This window comes from Salvia hispanica, chromosome 1 (assembly GCF_029641045.1).
Source record: "Salvia hispanica isolate PSC_SH4W2 chromosome 1, Shi_PSC_v1, whole genome shotgun sequence".
NCBI lineage: Eukaryota > Viridiplantae > Streptophyta > Magnoliopsida > Lamiales > Lamiaceae > Salvia > Salvia hispanica.
The window spans coordinates 41,527,266-41,549,516 of record NC_142692.1 but is presented as its reverse complement, the minus strand read 5'-3'; the positions used below and the strand labels follow the sequence as shown (position 1 = coordinate 41,549,516).

At 42.0% G+C, this 22,251-nt stretch overlaps 1 protein-coding gene, 1 non-coding gene and 2 pseudogenes across 4 annotated transcripts; all 4 read right to left on the bottom strand.

The window, feature by feature from the left end:
* Positions 1-7,832: 7,832 nt before the first annotated feature.
* Positions 7,833-9,954, bottom strand: LOC148933834 (UDP glycosyltransferase 9-like; annotated as a pseudogene). The gene is made up of 2 exons (XR_016134683.1): positions 9,230-9,954; positions 7,833-8,638 (listed from the first exon to the last, which is right to left on the bottom strand). The product of XR_016134683.1 is annotated as a UDP glycosyltransferase 9-like (transcript).
* A 136-nt stretch (positions 9,955-10,090) lies between these two features.
* Positions 10,091-13,058, bottom strand: LOC148933833 (mogroside I-E synthase-like). Its single transcript, XM_089063192.1, has 3 exons — positions 12,678-13,058; positions 11,516-11,900; positions 10,091-10,871 (listed from the first exon to the last, which is right to left on the bottom strand). The coding sequence occupies exons 1-3, from the start codon at positions 12,935-12,937 to the stop codon at positions 10,143-10,145; spliced, it is 1,374 nt and encodes a 457-aa protein (XP_088919318.1). The 5' UTR covers positions 12,938-13,058; the 3' UTR covers positions 10,091-10,142.
* A 3,576-nt stretch (positions 13,059-16,634) lies between these two features.
* On the bottom strand, positions 16,635-19,613 carry LOC148933831 (mogroside I-E synthase-like; annotated as a pseudogene). Its single transcript, XR_016132909.1, has 4 exons — positions 19,539-19,613; positions 19,076-19,308; positions 18,315-18,699; positions 16,635-17,338 (listed from the first exon to the last, which is right to left on the bottom strand). The product of XR_016132909.1 is annotated as a mogroside I-E synthase-like (transcript).
* Positions 18,786-18,887, bottom strand: LOC148933832 (U6 spliceosomal RNA). The gene has a single exon (XR_016134831.1). It is a non-coding gene; the product is annotated as a U6 spliceosomal RNA (small nuclear RNA).
* Positions 19,614-22,251: the final 2,638 nt, after the last annotated feature.

Genomic DNA, 22,251 nt, shown 5'->3' with positions numbered 1-22,251 from the left:
CCTTGGACGCGACGCTATGAACCATCACCTTTTGACTTTTATACACTTTCGCAGCACCATTGGAGATCACGCACTTTCTATCCTTTTCCACCTTTTGTGACGGTGCTGACTTGTCCCTTTTCCCCTTTTGTAGATGGTTCAACCCTATCACGCTCTTATGCGTCACCGCTACGCCAAGTATAGGAACTTTCCAGTAGAACGCTATAGAGAGCTGGAATGGGACGGAGAGCAGTTCCTTCTGAAATTCGTCACCGATTTCTACGGTCATTGGCTGGACGCTTACGCGTACGGGACTACCCATCACGAGGGAATCATGCGACTTATCCATATACTACCTTCCCCTTGGAGCGAGTGGACCGCTCAAGCCTCAGTATCCTACACTTGGTTTAGCCCGCCCAAATAAACGCCTCGAGGAGACTTCGTCGGCCTAATAGGAGTCTTACTTCCGGCCATGTCTGCCGCCGTTGACGGACCTCCACTCCATCCGCCGACGCAAAGGTATTCGCCAGGAGCAGCACGTCGGATGAAGTATCGCGACGATGAGGAGCCGCACGTTGCTCGCGTTCCCCGTAGAAGGACCCTTAGGATGAGCGTTTCGGCCCCTCGAAGGATCATAAGAGAGGCCGAAGAGATTCTTACTTCGATTCCTTCGCCTCTAAGCAACGAGAAGAAAGACGAGGAGATGGGATCGTTCGAGAGAGGAGAAAGTTCGAACGCGGAGAGTGTCGGAGAGTCGGGAGAACTCGAAGAGGACGAGGGCGGAGATGTCTAGTGCCCGAATAGAAATTTTGTTTTTCTTTCCCCATGTTTTTGAATTCTAGAACTTCTATTTATGTTGTTATTTTCTTCCGGGATTGTATCGCTCTTTTTTTCTTTCGTTGTACCAAGACCTTTTGGAGATCATCTCTTTTTGGAAATTTAATGGGGAAATCGTACCTTTCATTCTATAATCTGGCGAAGAGCCTTCTTCACTCTTTTCTACCCTTATCGCATGAATATACTTGCTCGTTCTATTATCTTCCAAGTGTTTTCCACCTTATAGTGCAACCTTATTATGTTCTCTCTTGCACGACTAATTTCCTTACAACTATGATTGTGTGGTCTTTCTTTAGACCCTACTTGTGAATGAGTTAAAAATTTCTTTTCCTTTCCTTTCAAAGTACCCTATCACTGCCTTGAGTTCTAAATAAGTGCGCTAACAACTCGAGTGTGATGAATCAGAATGCTGCCTACACGCAACGTGAGGAACGAGGAACCTACCTCCCAGGCTTCGGTAGAAGAAAGTGTGACGCAACCTAGGCTGCCGTCACCACCACCACCACCTCCACGAGTAGATAGGGAAGTCGTGAAGCTGTTCCTTGACCAAAAGCCTCCTACCTTTGACGGGATGGGTGAACCTGCAAAAGCTAAAACTTGGATATGTGCCTTAGAGCGCATCTTCAAGACCTTAGTGTGCAACGATGCGGAGAAAATGATTTGTGTGACGCATCAACTGACCGGGTCTGCCGATTTTTGGTGGGACACTAAGTGAAGACCATGCCCCAGGATCGCATAGACATGATGACTTGGGAAGAATTCAAGACTGAGGTTTACGACAAATACGTACCCAAGAGTTACCGCAAGGCGAAAGCCGCCGAGTTTCACAACCTCACCCAGGGACGTCTGTCCGTAACCGAGTACGACCGCGACACTTTGTGACATGACCCGTTATGCACCTGAACAGACCGACACCGATGAGAAGCTGGCCGATAAGTTTCGTGAGGGTCTTAGGCACGAGATTAGGATGGCATTGGCAGTCCGTGGAACCCTTACGTACGCCGAGGCGTTAGCCCTCGCACTCGATGTAGAGGCAGCAATGCCAAAGGAGAGGAGCGCGGGGAACACCGCCATGACATTACCCCCGCCACGTCCTAACCATGATAAGAGAAGATGGGAGGAGAGCATGACTCACTATGACAACAAACGATACCGCCCCGCTCAGAACAGGCCGCCATACGGAGGAGGACATACTTCGTTCAATCCGGGAAGCGACCCCCGTGCCAGACCACCCCAGTGTAGCGTTTGCGCCAAGTACCATTTCGGACAGTGTAGAGGACCGAACTCGAATAGGTGCTTCAACTGTGGAGGAAATGGTCATTTCTCTAGGGAGTGCCCGAGTAGGAACGTAGGAACCGGGTCGAGGCAGAACCATCAGGGCTTCCGTCAGCAGCCGAGGGCGCCACCGACGGGCTCGGGAGCAAACCAGAATCAGCCACTGCGGCTGCAGCAACCTGTCCGCCCAAGACTTCCCGCCCCGGCTAGAGCGTACGCCATTAGTCAGAAGCAGCCCACGATTGAGCAAGGAAAGCCCGAGAGTGGAAATCTAGCAGGTATAGGCGAAATCCTCAATACCCCTATTGTTGTTTTGTTTGACACGGGCGCATCGCATTCGTTCATCTCTGAGTTATGTGTGCATACCTTAAGCTTGCCTACTAGGAAGTCTGAACATAGGATGATCACCAGTAGGAGGGATAGTAGAGATTTCCCATTTTTGCACGAACATAGAAATCACGCTAGGAGAGCTTAAACTAGTTGCCTACGATCTGCGAGTTATAGCGATGAGAGACGTTGACGTAATCTTAGGAATGGATTGGTTAACCGCGAGCTTTGCGACGATTCGCTGTAAGGAGAGACTGATAACCCTACAAGCCCCGGATATGGAACCCGCCGTGTACCACGGAATCTCGATGACCCGACGAATCGCTATAGTCTCCGCGTTACAAGCCACCGCCATGTTAAAGAAAGGACGCCCGACCTACCTTGTCTATCTCCACGGAGAAGAGAAGGAGGAAGCGAGGCTTGAAGACGTTGCTGTCGTACGAGATTTTCCGGACGTTTTTCCCGAGGAGTTACCTGGACCGCCGCCAGATAGGCAGTTAGAGTTTACGATCGATCTCGAACCTGGAGCCGCACCCGTATCGAAGGCACCATACCGCATGGCGCCTAAGGAGTTAGAGGAATTAAAGATTCAGCTACAAGAGATCATGGACTTAGGTTTCGTTAGGCCTAGTGTTTCGCCATGGGGCGCACCGGTGCTCTTCGTTAAGAAGAAAGACGGGTCAATGAGAATGTGTATCGACTATAGAGAGTTGAACAAATTGACCCTCAAGAACAAGTACCCTTTGCCGAGGATAGACGACCTGTTCGATCAACTCCGAGGAGCCGGAGTGTTCTCTAAGATGGATTTGAAGTCCGGATACCACCAGCTGAAAGTGCGAAAGGAGGATATCCCCAAAACCGCATTCTGAACCAGATATGGTCACTATGAGTTCGTTGTGATGCCGTTCGGTCTGACGAACACCCCAGCCGTGTTTATGGACTTGATGAATCGATTTTTCCACCCGTGCCTAGATACGTTCGTCTTAGTATGCATAGATGATATCTTAGTCTACTCGAACAACGAGAAGGAGCACGCGGAGCACCTACGAATCGCGCTGGAGACGTTGAGGAAGGAGAAGCTGTACGCCAAATTCAGCAAGTGTGAATTTTGGCTGAAGAAAGTCAACTTTTTAGGGCACATCGTGTCAGCAGAAGGAATTCGAGTGGACCCCGCCAAGGTCGAGGCGGTGCAACAGTGGAAGTCACCATTGATGCCGAACGAGATCCGGAGTTTCCTGGGCTTGGCAGGATACTACCGAAGGTTCATAGAAGGGTTCTCTAAGATAGCGAGACCGATGACCCATCAACTCAAGAAGGGAATCAAGGTGAATTGGACGCCGGAGTGTGAAGCGAGCTTTCAACTCTTGAAGGAGAAATTGACCACCGCACCAGTGCTAGCTGTGCCAAAGCTTGGAGTGAACTACGTAGTTTACACCGACGCTTCGAAAGTCGGATTAGGATGCGTGTTGATGCAGAACAACAAGGTGATCGCTTACGCGTCGCGACAGTTGAAACCGCACGAGTTGAACTACCCCACCCACGATTTAGAGTTAGGCGCAGTAGTGCATGCCCTAAAGAGTTGGAGGCACCATCTCTACGGAGTTAGGTGTGAAATCTTTACGGACCATAAGAGTTTGAAGTACTTCTTCGAGCAGAAGGATCTGAACATGCGACAACGGAGGTGGCTCAATCTGGTGAAGGACTACGATTGTGGTATCAACTACCACCCTGGCAAGGCAAACGTAGTAGCAGATGCTTTAAGCCGTAGGGACCATTCGCAACTCGCTGTTTTTCTGACTGAAGAGGAAAGTTTAGTACGAGAATTGAGTAAGCTGTGGATAGAAGTAGTTAGAACACCCGATACCGTGGAAGGTCGAATCGCCGCGTTAGTAGTAGAACCTGATCTAAGGACGAGGATCGTTGCAGCACAACGACTAGATGTGAGATTAGAGGAGATTCGAGTCGAAGTGAGAACCGGTGAATCCAGAAATTTTAGCGAGGCTTCCGACAACGCTCTCACCTTTAAAGGGAGGCTGTGTGTGCCGAACGACGAGGGACTTAGGAACGAGATCATGAGCGAAGCCCACGAAACCCCATACACTGCTCACCCCGGGAGCACAAAGATGTACCAGGATCTGAATAAGTCCTTTTGGTGGAACGACATGAAGAGAGATGTCGCAACTTTCGTGGAGCGCTGCTTAGCCTGCCAACAGGTGAAAGCCTTACACCAACGACCGTACGGGAAGCTAAAACCGCTTGCGATACCCGAGTGGAAATGGGAGCACGTCGCTATGGATTTCGTGACGGCATTGCCGAAGACCCTCAAAGGGAACACCGCGATCTGGGTGATCATAGATCGACTTACCAAGAGTGCGCATTTCATACCAATCCCCGTAACCCATGGATCGGATAGGCTAGCTCGGATCTACATTCAAGAAATCGTGCGATTACATGGAGTCCCGGTAACGATTACGTCCGATCGTGACCCGAAGTTTACCTCGAAATTTTGGATTAGTTTACAGCGCGAGCTTGGAACACGCTTAAACTTTAGCACCGCTTTCACCCCCAGTCTGATGGACAATCCGAAAGAACGATACAAACTCTCGAGGATATGCTAAGAGCCGTGGTGCTCGACCGAGGCGGGAGTTGGGAGACCGCACTCCCTTTGATCGAGTTCGCCTACAACAACAGCTTTCAAGCAACGATCGGCATGGCGCCATATTAAGCACTTTATGGGAGAAAGTGTAGATCTCCGCTCTACTGGGATGAAGTTGGTGAACGAAGAGCGCTTGGACTCTATGCAGTCGAAGAAATGGTCTAAATCGTTCGACAAATCCGCGCGAATTAAGGAAGCCCAGGACAGACAGAAGTCGTATGCCGACGTTCGACGGACGGACTTACAGTTCCACGCTGGTGATAAAGTTTTTCCTCAAAGGCAAACTGAAACCGCGTTTTATCGGGCCGTACGAAATTCTAGAAGGAGTAGGACCCGTAGCTTATCGTTTAGCGCTGTCGCCCAGCCTTGGGAATGTGCACAACATTTTTCATGTGTCGCAGTTGTGAAAATACGTGTTCGATCCGAAGCATGTGATTCGTTACGAGGATATTGCTGTAAGCCCGGATCTGAGCTACAAGGAGCAACCCCAGTTAATCTTAGATCGAAAGGTCCAAATCACGAGAAATAAAACCACTGCCTTCGTGAAAATTCAATGGAGAAACCACGGGCCCGAGGAAGCCACGTGGGAGCTTTAGGATAAGTGATGGAACTATACCCGGAACTCTTTCCGTAAAGGTACCAAATTTCGGGACGAAATTTTTTTTAAGTGTGGTAGGATGTAACATCTCGGAATTTAGAACCCTATTTTTAGAGTCCTAGAATTTATTAGTGATGACGTAGAGTCGTGAATGCATTTATTGCATGTGATGCTATGGCCAAATTGAGTCTAGGGTTTGCGTTGAAAGTCTGAAAAGTCAAACTTATTGATTTTATGATGTGGCATGTGATTTATTAAATTATGAGCTTATGTGGTAAATTAATTGTCTAAGGGTGAGTGAGAATATTAGAGAAAATTTCCATAAATACTTGTCACCCTAATTCTTGAGATTTTCGACCCCCCTTGAATTTTTGAAAGAAGAAATTCTATTTTTTTTCGGATTTAATTTAATTCTTGGGATATTTATCCAAATTAAATCCAAGACCCAATTATTCCCTATCTCTAGAGAAAATTGAAAACCCCCTTCTATTCATTAGTGATTTTCGAAAATCACTATATTTGGGAAGGAAAGAATTAGTTTATTCTATTTGACTCCTTACTTGATTTCCTTCCATAGCTAGAATTTAATTATTCTACCAAATCTTTCCATACTTCAAGAGATCTTGCCTTACCTTATTCAAGGCAATATTAAAAATCCATGCCTTATTTAAATAGGCATAGGGACGCCTATTTCCATCCCAAGTTGGGAGAATTCTTTTTTTTTATTTTTATTTTGCTCCGTGATATTTTATTCTACTCCGTAAATTATACCAAAACAAAATCTTGGCTAAATAAGTAGCCTAATTTTCGAAAACTAGGAGATTTATCCTAGGATCTATTTTTGTTAACTCTCCTTCCCTACTTCACAATATTTATTTATTTAATTGTGGAGAATAAGATCTTACCAAGTATTCTATTATTAACCTAAAGATTTTATTGAACTCTATAAATAAGGAGCCAAAAACCTAACCCTAGTCATCACAAATTTTCGCCCCCTCATGCATCTTGGTTGAGTGAAAGAGGGATAAAAGGGATGTGGGAACATGTATGTGTGTGTGGCGTGTGTGTGTGTGCGACGTGTGTGTGTGTGTGTGTGTGTAGTGTTTGTGTAGTGTGTGTTTGATGACTAAATAATCTTGTGAGATAAACATGATCTTGATTAATTAGTAATGATAAGATAAATCAATGGAAAAGGGAAAATGTGTTTTGAGACATGCATGAGTAAGAGTAGTATTGAACCTAATTTGTGATATGTGCCTATGTGATTAAAAGGTGAAACTTTGGTTGCGAAGCCGGATAACGAAAAAGCGAAACTACTTGAAAACTAAGCAGTCGAGGTGGGCTTTACTCTAAAAACTCTCTTTTATTTTATCAAAATGTTGTTAGGTGTTATAAGGGTGGTTTAACGGTTATGCCATGCCTATGTTTATTTTAATGTGATGTTGGATATGCTTATACGAATTCGGGTCTGAGTATGGGCCGCAAGCCCTACCAGGCTGTGTACACGATGGGATCGGGAGCCGTCCTTGCTAGTCGGCCGGTCTCGTGGGCGAAAAGTGTGGCCACACTTTCGTCGCACCTTGGAATATTGTGATTGTTATTTTGATGAGAAAATGGAGGATTATTTTGACTGGCCAGTCTATGAAAATATTACTCGTGATATTTCTTTTATAACTGCTTAAAACTCGAGTTCACTTGGTAAGGGTGGCATAACTAATAAAACGTTTTGGCAATGAGCTCACTGAGTATTTCAAAATACTCAGCCCTGCATGTGTTTTCCTTATGTGCAGGTTGAACGATGGCGAGTGGTGGCGGGTGTTGAGCTTGTTAATTAATTAAGAATGGTGGTTATGAACTTCAAGCATAGTTGTGTCTTCATACATAGCTATTCTTTCTCTTGGTCGTCTTCCGCTGAATTTTGATACACTTTGGAATTTGTTTTTGGAACCTTTGCATCTTGCCTTCGGTTTGAGGCCTTAGCCTTTTCTTGTGACTTTGTCGTACTCTTTAGATATTTTGATCGTTATTTATGATACCTTCCTTCTTCTTTCAAATTCCTAGGTTAAGTTATTGCTTTAAATACTCTGGTACTTCCTTCAAATCTTTTGGTCAACACTCTTTGAATGAAACCCTAGTCTATGTTCACTTCTTTGGAGTCTGTTTGGGTAGCAGCCGTTGCATTTATTGTACCCTAGGAGGGCGGGCTGTTACAATACAACTCAAGTTTATTGGGACCAGGTGAGTTTCATCTCTCAATTATTCTATTTTCGTAGTGCGGAAACAAATTCATCAATATTAGTAGCAGAAGTCCCACCTTGTTCAACAGCCTCATGAGCCAAACTCTTCCACTTAGAAGCATTTTACTTGAGCTCAATCCCTTCATCTCCTTCAACAACTTGTTTAACCCGCATCGCGATCTCCTCTCTCCGGACGATTCCATCCTCGCCCGCTCTAACTCCGATCCCAAACCCCCATACGTCCTCGACATATATAGCATTTGTCGGCTGATCAAATTCCCGCGCCATGGCCACAAGAGGCACACCGTGGCTCAGTGCCTCGAGAGTCGAGTTCCATCCACAGTGGCTCAGGAAGCACGCCACGGCGCGATGGGCCAGCACCTATGGCTGATGACACCACTCTACAATAAGGCCTTTCTCTACATTAAGATTCTTTATCTTATCCATCTCAGAAGCTCTCACCACCCACAAAAATGGGCAGTTGCTCATTGCTAGGCCGTGGGCGAGCTCCTCCATCTGCTCCTTTTGGAAAGACGCTAAGCTTCCGAAAGAGACGTATACGACCGAGCCGCTCCCCTTGGCGTCGAGCCATTTTTGGCACGCTTCATCTTGTTTTGACTCAAACAGGTTGATGATGTGGTTCGAAACTAATCTCTTGCTTTTTTGGAGTAGCAAGTAAGTTGGTCCAACAGTCTTGACTGGCCATAGGCTTGGCATCCAGTCCAATACCTCCAATGACACATCAAACTAGGAGCATGAAGCATATACACTAATATTTTCACGGGATAAAATGTCATGTAATTAGAAAATTTGATCCAATTCTAATTAATATATAAATTTGAAAACATAATACATTCATACATCCATAAAAAATAGTCTTAATATTATGTGACATGAGTTTAACGCGCGACTGATAAAAGTTGAAAATGAGTAACGTATGAAGGCAATAAACTGTGAGAAATTTTTATTAATGGAAAGGGAATAGTTTTATGGACAGACAAAAATTGAAAAACATAACTTTTCTTGGACGGGGAAGTACTAAATCACAAAATTTCAATTCTTTTCTTTGCTGTCTCATTCTTGTACAAAATGACATCATTTGGTGGTACTCATAGCAAAATTGTTATTTTGAAAGGAGTAATTTTTTTTCTTTTCCTTAAGACTTTTTTAGTATCACCAAACGACGTTGTTTCATACACGGATGTCAGATGAAATAGTTAAAAAAGCCTAGAACTTCGCAATTCATTTCTCCGTTTTCAAATTTTATGAGACTGATAAGAATATGACCAAACTTTGTGATTCAACCAAAGTAAGTTGTACCTGAGATTCAAGCTTGTAAAATGAGTTGAAGAAGATCCAATCAGCTCTCTCAAGATTATCAAACTGATGACCAACAAGATCCACAGTAACCATCGGTTCATCAAGATGCGCAAACAAAGGCAGATGATGAGGTCGAAAAGGAGGCAGCGCCGGCAAGTTCACGTTGGAGTGTTGATCGTATGGAAACCTCAGCAAGCCTTGTCTCAAATGGTAATAAATAGCGGTAACACTGCAGGGCATAGTGAAAAATGTAGCCCCGAGCAAGCCTCGTTGGTGCGCGATATCAAGCACCCAAGGCATTGTGGAGTCGTAGATCACGGCTTTAACCTGGCCTCACTCATCCAAGAAGGCGGCCAGGCTGCGTGACAGATTGGCCTTGAGACGGGCTAGGTAGGCTTTGACGGTCTCAGGCTGGGTGACTTGTTCGTGGCCGTCGGAGAGGTGGTGGATGGGGATGGATGCGTGGTGGAATGTAGGGGTTTTGGATATGGCGGTGGTGGTGGTGATAGTAAGGGTGACACGTAGGCCGTGGAGGGTGAGGGACTCGGCCAAGGCGGCGGCCGGGTTGATGTGGCCTTGGGCTGGAAATGCAACCATCACAACCTCTGCATCCATTTCTTTTGCTTTTCTTTGTTTCTTACTTTTGGATTTATGGAGGTGTGATGTGATGATCCAAGTCAAGAGTTAGGAATGTTTTGGTGGCCTATTCTAGTTCAGTAGCAATCATAGGACTGCACCATTGTTGACTGTCCGTATAAGTAGTGTTAATGGATTAAATGATATAGAGTTATGTGATTTTTGTGGCCTATTATAGTTCAGTAGCAATTATAGAACGGCACTATTGTTAACGGTCCGTATAAGTAGTGTTAATGACCTCAAGTTCCACTAACGCATTCCACTAACTTGAACTTGTTCAAACAAGAACAGAGGTGGGGCTAAAATCCCCGCCATCATCAAACGCAATCTTAGAAACAAAATCCACAACATTAAGGTCGGAAGTCCCACCCTTCCCCACCGCCTCCGCCGCCATTTCCTTCCACCTCAGAGCATTCCTCCTAATCTCATCCCCTCCAACAACTCTCTCAATACACTTCGCAATCTCCTCCCTCCCAACAATCCCATCTCTGCCGCCGCACCGCGCCCCTGCCCCCCACACATCCGCCACAAACTTGGCGTTCGTGGTCTGGTCCACCCACTGCGCCATCGCCACGAGGGGCACCCCGTGGCTCAACCCCTCGAGAGTCGAATTCCACCCACAGTGCGTCACAAAGCACGCCACGGCTTTATGCGCCAGCACCTCTGGCTGGTGGCACCATTCTACGATCAGACCCTTCCCGGCCGCGGTATTGGCTAAGTCGGGAGGGAGCTTGTCGAGTTCAGAGGATCGGACCACCCATAGGAAGTGGAGGCCGGTGTTTAGAAGGGCGTGGCCGAGTTCTGCCATTTGCTCTTTTTTAAGAGTGGCGATGCTTCCGAAGGAGACGTAGACGACCGAGTTGGGGTCTCTCGACTCGAGCCACTCTCGGTAGGCGTCGCCCTTCGGCTCGAACATGCTGATGCTGTGCTTCTTGGCTTCGCCAAGTAGTAGGAACGTCGGTCCGATTGTCGTGATCGCCCATCGTCTTCTCATCCACTCGAGTATCTGCGTATTGAATGTGTTAAAACTCTTAAATCTTGTCTCACATCAACCAACTTAGTGATGATCATAGCTTCTCTGTATAAGTGTGGATAATCCTCTCACTTATAAGACCTTTTAGGAGGTAAGGGACACATTTCTAATACAACGATATTATGATATAGGGACACATTTCTAATACAACGATATTATGATATTGGACTTTAATTCATTCATTACTTAAGACAAAAAAATTATAAGCACTCGACTCTAGAACCTATAATGGGCTTAATATAAATTTTCTTCGTTTTCAAAATAAAGTCTTGTGTTACTAAATGGATATCCATATAAAAATCTCATTTTACTTTTTCTTTTTTTATTAGTATACTATATAACCTATTCTATTACAAATTGCTATTCCTATTGAACTAACTTTTACTCACTTTCATTTCATATTTCTTAAATTCACATTGAAATTAATAAAGTGGAATTTGATTATATTTCAGACGAAAGCCGTATTTCTTAGTGATTGCTTTTAGAATGTATGAACTATTCCATCCGTTTCTTAAATTTTGTCACATTTTACTATTTCCGTCCATCCCACAAAATTCCTCATAATTATTGTGAAATTTATTCCATTTGAAACTGCAGGCGAAAGAGAAGAAAAATACCGGAGTTTCCAAGTTGTCAAAGGTGTTGAAGAAGACCCAATCCGCTCTCTCAAGATTAGAGAACTGATCAGTAAGAAGCTTCACAGCGCATTGCTCAGGATCCACCACATGGCAAAAGGAAGGCAGATCTCTCTTCTCTAGTTGGGGCAGAGCCGGCAGCGACACCGCCACGTCATCCTCGTATGGATACCGAAGCAGCAACCCTTGTCCCAAATGATGGAACACGGCGGAGACGCCACAGCTCATGGTGAAAAAACACGCCCCGGCCAAGCCCCGGTCCTTGGCCATATCCAACACCCACGGCATTATCGAGTCGTAGATAATAGCCCTCGCGCAGCTCATGTGGTCGTCCATGAAATCCGCCAAATTCCGGGAGAAATTGCACCTGGGTGCGAACACAGGAAAAAGTATCGCTAAATTTTATTTATAAATATATTCACTCAGGCTATGTCTCATTTTGTTATATCGGGACTTCTACAATTTAAAATCTCACTGTTTATTTCATTCTGGAAAACAGACCACATAGTTCACTTAATCATTACACTTGCATGTCATTATAAAATTAATAATATACTCCCTCCGTTCCATAGAGGGATTTTATTTTTTGCACCCGTTTTAAAAAAATGATATTAAATAATTAAAGTGGAATGAGAGTAAAGTAAGAGAAAGAATAATGTAGAAAAGAATCTTATCACAATATTCTCTCTTGTTTTTATAATTAATTTTTCAAAATAAGTGCGCAAAATGAAATGTCTCTATTAATGTGGAACGAGGGGAGTAAAAAATAGACCGAAACACTACTATTTCTCCACCAATTTTCATTCAAATTTCTTAAATCACACCAAATCAAAGTGAGATTTTAATGGATGGTTGAAGGAAGTACTATTTGTTAAGTGATTCGAATCATTGATAAAGGACTTTTTCACAATAAGCAATACTATAAAATTCGGATAATTTTTGAAGATTTGAAAATTAAAATAAAAATTTGGTAGCGCACAAAAATCAAAGTGAGATTTTAAATAAAAAACGAAGAAAGTACTGTTTAAGTGATTTGAATTAATAATAAAAACTTTTTACCTAATATTTGAAGACTAAGTAGAAAAAAGGTAAAAGAATAGATTGGTATAGCTAGGGGGTTTAACCTCATCCTTAATTTGTGTACCTGAAGCGTTTGAGGTATGTCTCGACGGTCTCGGTCCCCTCCACATGCTCGGAGCCATCGGACACAGTATGTAGGGTTAGAGAGGCGCAGTCGGAGAAGTTTGCGGATTTGGCGATGGAAGTGGTGGTGACAACGGCGACAAGAAGGCCTTTGGACGCTAAGCACTTAGCGAACGCTAGAGCCGGATTGATATGACCTTGTGCCGGGAATGGGATCACTACTACTTGAGCCTTTCTACCAGCACCTACTTCTATACCCATCCTTTGTAGTATATGTGTATATGATGAACTCCATATATAGATTATTTATAAGAAAGGGTGAGAGAGTGAGAGAGAGAGAGAGAAGAGAATTTGAATTTGGAAACATAGCAGTCTTAGTCTTTGGAATGGAGAAATAAAGGTGGGTTGAATTGGCTTGATGCATTATGGTGTCAATAATTGAGTTGAGAGCACCTTTTTCTTCTAGAAAAGTAGTGCTCTAGAAGATGAAATTATTTTTAGTAGAAACAATTGTAGTTTTGGTCTCTTTGAGCTCTCCTTTTTACGCTCAACACTTTTCTCCAACTCCAGATCCAACTCCTGATACTGCGGCATGCATTGCTAAAATGCGCACCCGTGTGGCTCGTCTTCTCCAGAGTCGAGTCCCAACCAGAATGGCTCATGAAACATGCCAGCACTTACGGCTTTTCAGACGACCTAATCACCCACGAGGATTGGTGGTTGTTCATGATTAGGTTATGTTACAAGGTTTAATGTAAAATTTGTAAAGTAAAATAAAGATAGAAAAAATAGTTGAAAAATAAGATCAACTTTATTATAGAGATAGAACTTGCTATAAATAGATAGAAACTAATATTTGTGATTAACTTGAAATAAAAAATAAAAATAAAAATTTACTTTTTAGGGACGGAGATAATAAATCAAATAGAGAATTCACTGCTTGATAGACTCCCTTCTTGTTGTTTCGAAGAGATATATTTGTCATGTTTCTAGTCTAGTAGCAGTGTTTGGGCCCACAGTCTTATAATAGTAAAACATGGTTTGAATAATTGAATGGCCAAGACCACATTGGCTTATCTAAACAAAGACTCAAAGAAATAATGTTTCTCTGGTCAAGGAAAAAGGTGACAATTCAATCCCGTACGATGTATATAGTCTATTAATTTCTTCAAAATATCAACTAAATGTCGTGAACTATCGATAAAATATCACAATATTGCTAATTTGCTATAATCAAGCTTAACAAAATATGGCATGGCCAAAACTTGGATGTTTTATTTATGGAGTTTAAGCACATCCATCTTGGCTTTAATTTAATTAATTACCAAGAGCTTTAATGTAACAGCCGGCCTTTCTAGGGTATAATAAATACGGCGACTGCTACCAACACGGACTTAAAAGCAATAAAAACATAGGCTACGGTTTCATTTAAGATGTTTGACCAAGGTGTTAAACGAACTATGAAAGCAATAAGTCAACGGTTTAACCTAGGAAATCAACTAAAAATAGACACCATAAACTATGATCAAAATCAAGGGTTTGACATAAATTCAGCAAAAACACAACATGTCTCAATCTTCTAAACCAAAGGGAACAAGTTTCAAAAATTCAGCGGAAGCGACCAAGAGAAAGTGAAGCTACGTATGAAGACACAACTACACTTGAAGTTCAAAATATCCATCTTATTTTATTAATGTGCTCAACACCCGCCACCGCTCGTCGCCTTTCAACCTGCACATAAGGAAAACACATGCAGGGCTGAGTATTTTGAAATACTCAGTGAACTCGTTGCCAAAATATTTTAATAGTTATGCCACCCTTACCATAGTGAACTCGAGTTTTACAATTATCAAAATAAAGATCATCGAGTATCACAAAAATATTTTCAACCGACTGGCCAGTCAAACAAACTCCCTAATTTCCTCATCAATTTCCACAATCACAACATTTCCATGGTGCGACGAAAGTGTGGCCACACTTTTCGCCCACGAGACCGGCCAACTAGCAAGGACGGCTCCCGATCTCCTGTGTACACTAGCCTGATAGGGTTTGCGGCCCTACTCAGACCCGAATTCGTTTATACATATCCATAGCCCTATAGCCCAATGGAGCGAACTCTCAAACTGGGCATCAGGCGCACAACATCATCACAAATAATCACAGGCATGGCATAACTGTTTAAACCACCCTTATCTCTCCACATTCATAAATTTGCACATAAAAGAGTTTAAGAATAAAGCCCACCTCGACTGCTTAGGTTTCAAGTACGTTTCTCTCTTTCGCTATCCGGCTTCGCAACCGAGGTTTCACCTTTTAATCACATAGGCACATATCACAAATCAGTTTCAACATCAATCTCTTAAATCATGCATGTCTCAACGCTTCCCCTTTTTCCCACCGATCTGGTTTACATTTATCATTCAAAACAAGACATATTCATCATATATGTTTATTCACTCATCAATCTTAGATCTATCATCAACTTATGTCATAGATGAGGGTCGTTCCCGTGTCACACACACACATACACACCGCATACACCCACATGCACGCATACACACACACACACACGCATGTGCATTTTTCATATACCGTTTAACCCACTTTCAATCAATTTAGATGCATGAGGGGTTCAAGAATACCGATTAATCGGTTAGAAGAAGAAGATAAACATGTAGGTACCTTTTCTTGTCAAAACAAACGGTATTAACAAAGTAGAGACTTGATTCTTCGACAATTCTTGAGGCTCAGACTCTAATTCTTCTCAAAGGATGAAGAATTATTGGAGAAAAGTGAAGAAAATTGAGAGAGAGGGAAAAAGAGAGGGAGGCGTGTAGTTGGGGTGGGGGGCGATTTTTTTGATGGCTAGGGTTAGGTGTTTCTCTTATTTATAGGGTTCAATAAAATCTTTAGGTAATTAAATAGAATATTTGGGAAGATTTGATTCTCCATAATTAAATAAAACAAATATTGTGGAGTAGAGAAGAAGAAATAAAAAAAAAAGTGAACTGGGGTTCAAGGCAAGGGATTTTCGAAAATTATGGCTCTCTATTTAGCCAAGATTTTGTTTTGTATATTTTACGGAGTAGAATAAAATATCACGGAGCAAAATAAAAATAAAAATCCTCCCATTGAAAAAAGGAAATAGGCGTGTAATTGGCTTTTCCACAAGGAATGGATTTTTAAATATTAACTAAAATAAGATATGGCAAGATCTCCTTGATGTATGGTAAGATTTGCTAGAATATTAAATTTTAGGTATGGAAGGAAATCAATAAGGGATCAATTAAACAATAAAATAATTCTTCCTTCCCAAGAATAGGTGATTTTCGAAAATCACCTTAAAACAATCATGGGTGTCGATTTTCCTCATTAAGAAATAGAGAATAATTGGGTTTTGGATTTAATTTGGATAAATATCCCAAGAATTAAATTAAATCCGGAAAAATAGGATTTCTCCCCAATAAGGCCAAGGGGTTCGAAAATTTCAGCAAGAGGATGGTTATGGAAAGTATCCTAATAATCTCACTCACCTTTAAAGACATAATTCATCACATAATTCCTTTAATTCAGATATTCATATGCCACATCATATATTCAACAAGTTTGACTTTTCAAACTTCCAACGCAACCCTAGACACAGCTCGGTCATAAATTCGTTCCTCATTTGATTCACGTCTCCTAAAGTCATCAATTAAGAAATTTTCCGGCTCTAAAATTAGGGTTCGAAATTTCGGCACGAGATTTTATGAGATATTGGTTAATTTAAGAGTGAGTGTAAGTATTAAATGAAAGGAAAAAGAAAATTGAATATTTAATTGGAGAGAATAAAAAGTGATTTAATTGGAGAGAAAAAGTTACTAAAAATATAAATATCTCATCCTATTTGGGTTAAACTAAAATGGGAAATGAGTGTCATATTATTTTATTTGATTATTTTTTCTAGCTCCGGAATAGTTCAACCAAGAAGAATTTTGGAAACAAAATCCTCAACATTATTATCGGATCTCCCACCCTTCCGCACTGCTTCCGCCGCCAATTCCTTCCACCTCAAAGCATTCCTCCTGATCTCATCCCCTCCAACAACTCTCTCAATACACATCGCAATCTCTTATCTCCCAACAATCCCATTCCCATCTCCGCCGCAGCACCGCAACCCAGCTCCCACACATCCGCCACAAACTTCGCATTTGTGGTCTGGTCCACCCACTGCGCCATCGCCACGAGGGGCACCCCGTGGCTCAACCCCTCGAGAGTCGAATTCCATCCACAGTGCGTCACGAAGCACGCCACGGCTTTGTGCGCCAGCACCTATGGCTGGTGGCACCATTCGACGATTAGACCCTTCCCGGCCGCGGTACTGGCAAAGTCGGGAGGGATCTTGTCGAGTTCGGAGGATCGGACCACCCATAAGAAGTGGCGGCCCGTGGTTAGAAGGGCGTGGCCGAGTTCTGCCATTTGCTCTTTTTCAAGAGAGGCGATGCTTCCGAATGAGACGTAGACGACGGACTTGGGGTCTCTCGACTCGAGCCATTCTCGGTAGGCGTCGGCCTTCGGCACGAACATGCTGATGCTTTGCTTCTTGTCTTGGCCGTGTAGTAGGAATGTCGGTCCGATTGTCGTGATCTCCCATCGGCTTCTCATCCACTCGAGTATCTGCGTGTTGAAAGATATATGGACTAGATTATGATATTAAGCTTTAATAAAAGTTATGCTGATAAAAGATTACTATTTTTTCTGTCTCACTCGAGATGTCCACATTTTTCATTTACTTTATCTCACTCAAAATGTCCACTTTCTATATTGAGAAATATATATCTCTTTCTCTCCACTCTCCTCATTAAAATAATCAACTACTTTTTTTCTCTCCACTCTCCTCGTTAAAATATTCAACTACTCCCTCCGTCCCAAGATAAGCGACTCACATTCCTTTTTTTTGGGACGTCTGAAGATAAGGGAGCCATTTTCTTTTTTGGTATCTCTCTTACTTTTTCTCTCTGCTTTATTAACTCTCTTAATTTATTCACTTTTCACTTTACTAACAAAACCTCATTTCCATAAATCTCTTGTCGAAAAGTTTGTGCTCACTTATCTTGGGACGGAGGGAGTACTTTTTTCTCTCTGCTTACTCCACTTAACAATTTCTCCTAAAATCCTATCACTCAAGAATGTAGACTTCTTGAGTGTGACGGAGAGAGTAACATAAAACATGTGGCCTGCCGTTAAATAGCTCATTTTGTTTTTATACGATATCTCTAATTAATACATGTCGCATTCAAAAAATTATTCAACTCATATTTTATAGTATATAAAACGGAGCAGTCTAGTCTTCACTAATAATACTGCAATTATTTTTTAAAATTTTTCTCTTACTTAATAAATATTGTCTATTATCAAGACTATTGATTATGAACTGATGAACATCATTGATATTCATATTTTCCTAATGAATTCTTTCACATTTTTCAAATCGGTGCCAATCTCCAATGTGACAATTAATGCAGACTAAATGAGTGGTTCTCTACTGTAGAAGTTACTTCTTAGAATATAAGAAATTAAAAGATTTCGTATGTGTAAGTTGGTCAAACAACAGAGAAATTAATAATGTCCGAGGCCAAGGCCAAGAGTCTTGTATATCTTCCAACTCGTCAAAGGTGTTAAAGAAGATCCAATCCACTCTCAAGATTAGAGAACTGATCAGTAAGATGCTTCACAAGATAATGGAGGTTAAAATTCGGCCCCAAATTAGGAAAGGATGGCAGATCTCTCTTCTCAAGCGGAGGCAGAGCGGCAACGACACCACCGCCACTTCATCCTCATACGGAAAACGCAGCAGCAAGCCTTGTCCCAAATGGTAGAGCACGGCGGAGACGCTGCAGCTATGAGTGGAAAAACACGCCCCGACCATACCCCGGTCCTTGGCGTTATCCAGCACCCACGGCATTACCGAGTCGTAGATAATAGCCCTCGTACCTCTCATGTGGCCGTCTATAAAATCCGCCAGATTTTTGGAGAATTTGCACCTGTGTGCGAGCGCAGGAAAAAATATTGATATATTTTATTTAAAAAATATATTCACTCCGTCTGTGATTCAAATCTCATTTAATTTCATTTTAGGTAACGTCTCAGTTACTATGCGTGTCATCCTTGCGCAGGGGCCATGCAAATCTTCTCTGTATTGTTCCAACTTTATCAAATGTCCCCGAAGGACAACGTCTCAGTTTACTAAATCATTAAATGAGACCAAAATTTCGTTAACTTTTTCTATTAATTTTTCTTCATATTTCTTAAACCAGGACTTTTTCACAACAATTAACATAAAATTTGGATAATTTTGAAGACCGTATAAAAACAAGATTGGTAGGGGCTTAAAGCCCCTTAACCTTATCTTTTGTGTACCTGAGGCGGTTGAAGTATGCCTCGGTGGTCTCGGTCCCCTCCACGTGCTCGGAGCCATCGGACACGGTGTGTAGGGTTAGGGAGGCGCAGTCGGAGAAGTTTGCGGATTTAGAGATGGAAGTGGTGGTGACGAAGGCAATGAGAAGGCCTTTGGAGGCTAAAGACTTGGCGAATGCAAGAGTCGGGTTGATGTGGCCTTGTGCGGGGTATAGGATCACTACTACTTGAGCCTTCTACATCCTTTATTTAAGAATTGGAATTTGGAAGATAAGTTTGCAGTTGGAATGAATATATAAAGGTGGGTTAAATAGGGACATGCATATTAATGGTGTCAATAATTGAGTTAAGGTCACTTTTTGTACTTGTTTCTTTCCTTGTCACAAGAGATCTAGATTTTAAGCAAAAAACAATTGTAGTTTTGTTCCCGTAAAAACTTTTCACCCATCCAACCCCAACTCCTCACCATCCTCGAAGAACTTGGCATTAAACCACCCTTTGGAGTAACGGATTCAGGATTCGGAAACGGAGGGGGCGGCATATATATTAGTACTAGCTTGGTTTTGGGTGGACATGATTATTTTTTTTTGTCTTCGAGTCAACGTCAAAGGAAACAGAGGGGACGTGTAACATCTCGGAATTTAGAACCCGAATTTTAGAGCCCTAGAATTAATTATTGATGGCGTGGAAGATGTGAATTATTCGATGAGTAAATTTATTGCATGAGTTTCTTTGACCGGGAAGTTTGAAAAGTCAAATTTGTTGACTATGTGACGTGGCATGTGATTTCTTGAATTAGGAGATTATGTGGCAAATTATTTGTTTAAGGGTGAGTGAGAATATTAGAGAAAATTTCCATGTATACTTGCCACCCAATTCATGTAATTTTCGAACCCTAGACCCCCTTTGAAGAGAAATTCTATTTCTTCCGGATTTAATTTAATCATTGGGATATTTACCCAAAGTAAAATCCAAGACCCAATTATTTCCTTATTTTAAAAGAGGAAAAAAATCGAGCCCCTTATTTTCCTAGGTGATTTTCGAAAATCACCCATGTAGGGAAGGAAATATTATTTTTGATTATTTAATTGATCCCTTAGTTGATTTCCTTCCATACATAGAATTTAATTATTCTACCAAATCTTTCCATACCTCAAGAGATCTTGCCTTATCTTATTCTAGTCAATATTTAAAAATCCATGCCTTATTTAAAAGGCATAGGAGACGCCACTTTTCACTCCAAATTGGGGAGAATTCTTACTTTTATTTTGCTCCGTGATATTTTATTCTACTCCGTAAAATATACCAAAACAAAATCTTGGCCATCCTAGAAGCATAATTTTCGAAAAACTAGGAGATTTGCCCTAGGATCTATTTTTGTTAATTTTTCTTACCTACTTCACAATATTTATTTATTTAATTGTGGAGAATGAGATCTTACCAAATATTCTATTCTAATTACCTAAAGATCTTGTTGGACTCTATAAATAAGAACCAAAACCCCTAACCCTAGCCCCCACATTTTCGAAAATCCCCCACCCTCACTCTCTCAATTTTTCTTCTACTTTACTCCATTTATCCTTCATCCTTTGAGAAGAAATTGAAGTTTAATCCGAGGGTATTGAAGAACCAAGTCTCTACTTTGTTTCTACCGATCGTTTTTCTCTAAAAAGGTATTTTGTTTATGAGTTCTTATCACTATTCTTCTTCTTCTTCTTTTTCTTTTTCTTCTAACCGATTATTCGGTCTTCTCGAACCCTCATGCATCTTGGTTGAGTAAAAGTGGGATAAGAGGGATGTGGGAATATGTTCATGTGTGTGTGTGCCGTGTGTGCGTGTGTGTGTGTGAGCGTGTGTGTATGGCGTGTGTGTGTGTGTCGTGTGGTGTGTGTGTGTTGTGTCGTGTAGAGTGTGTTTGATGGTTAAATATTTGCGTGTGATAAACATGATCTTGTTTGATTAGTAGCGATAAGATAAATCGGTGGGAAAAGGGAAAAGTCTTGAGGCATGCATGAGTAAGAGTAGTATTGAACCTAATTTATGATATGTGCCTATGTGATTAAAAGGTGAAACTTTGGCTGCGAAGCCGGATAACGAAAAAACGAAACTACTTGAAAACTAAGCAGTCGAGGTGGGCTTTACTCTTAAAACTCTCTCTTATTTTGTCAAAAGTATTGATTGGTGTTATAAGGGTGGTTTAACTGTTATGTCATGCCTATGTTTGTTTATTTGTGATATTGTGCGCCTAATGCCTAGTTTGTGAGTTCGCTCCATTGGGCTATATGGTTATGGATGTGATTATACGAATTCGGGTCTGAGTATGGGCCGCAAGCCCTACCAGGCTGTGTACACGGTGGGATCGGGAGCCGTCCTTGCTAGTCGGCCGGTCTCGTGGGCGAAAAGTGTGGCCACACTTTCGTCGCACCATGGAAAGATTGTGATTGTGATTGTGGAAATTGATGAGAAAAGTGGGGAGTTGTTTGACTGGCCAGTCTATGGAAAATATATTTTGTGATACTCGTGATATATCTCTTATAACTGCTTAAAACTCGAGATCACTTGGTAAGGGTGGCATAACTTATAAAATGTTTTGGCAACGAGCTCACTGAGTATTTCAAAATACTCAGCTCTGCATGTGTTTTCCTTGTGTGCAGGTTGAATGATGACGAGCGGTGGCGGGTGTTGAGCAGATTAATTAATTAATATGGATATGTTGAACTTCAAGCGTAGTTGTGTCTTCATACATAGCTATACTTTCTCTTGGTCGCTTTCCGCTGAATTATGATACACTTTAGAATTTCTTTTGGAATATTTGCATCTTGCCTTCGGTTTGAGGCCTTAGCCTTTTTCTTGTGACTTTGTCTTGGATATTATGTCGTACTCTTAAGATATTTTGATCGTCATTTATGATATCTTCTTTTTCCTTTAAACTTCTAGGTTAAGTTGTTGCATTAAATGCTCGGCTATTTCTTCCAATTCTTTTGGTTAGTACTCTTTAAATGAAACCCTAGCCTATGTTTACTTCTCTAGAGTCGGTTTTGGGTAGCAGCCGCCGCATTTATTGTACCGTAGGAGGGCGGGCTGTTACAGGACGGACGTGGCAATTTTACGCACTTACAGCTTATTGACTTCAGGCAACCTAACCACGCACGAGGTGTAGTACGTAGTTGCTCATAATT

Excerpts from the sequence above, each read along its gene's own strand:
- LOC148933833 (XM_089063192.1), bottom strand. The coding sequence starts at position 12,937 with ATGGGTATAGAAGTAGGTGCTGGTAGAAAGGCTCAAGTAGTAGTGATC. Across the intron at positions 11,901-12,677 it reads ACATACCTCAAACGCTTCAG|GTGCAATTTCTCCCGGAATT; the intron begins GTACACAAATTA and ends GTTCGCACCCAG. Across the intron at positions 10,872-11,515 it reads TTGACAACTTGGAAACTCCG|ATACTCGAGTGGATGAGAAG; the intron begins GTATTTTTCTTC and ends TTCAATACGCAG.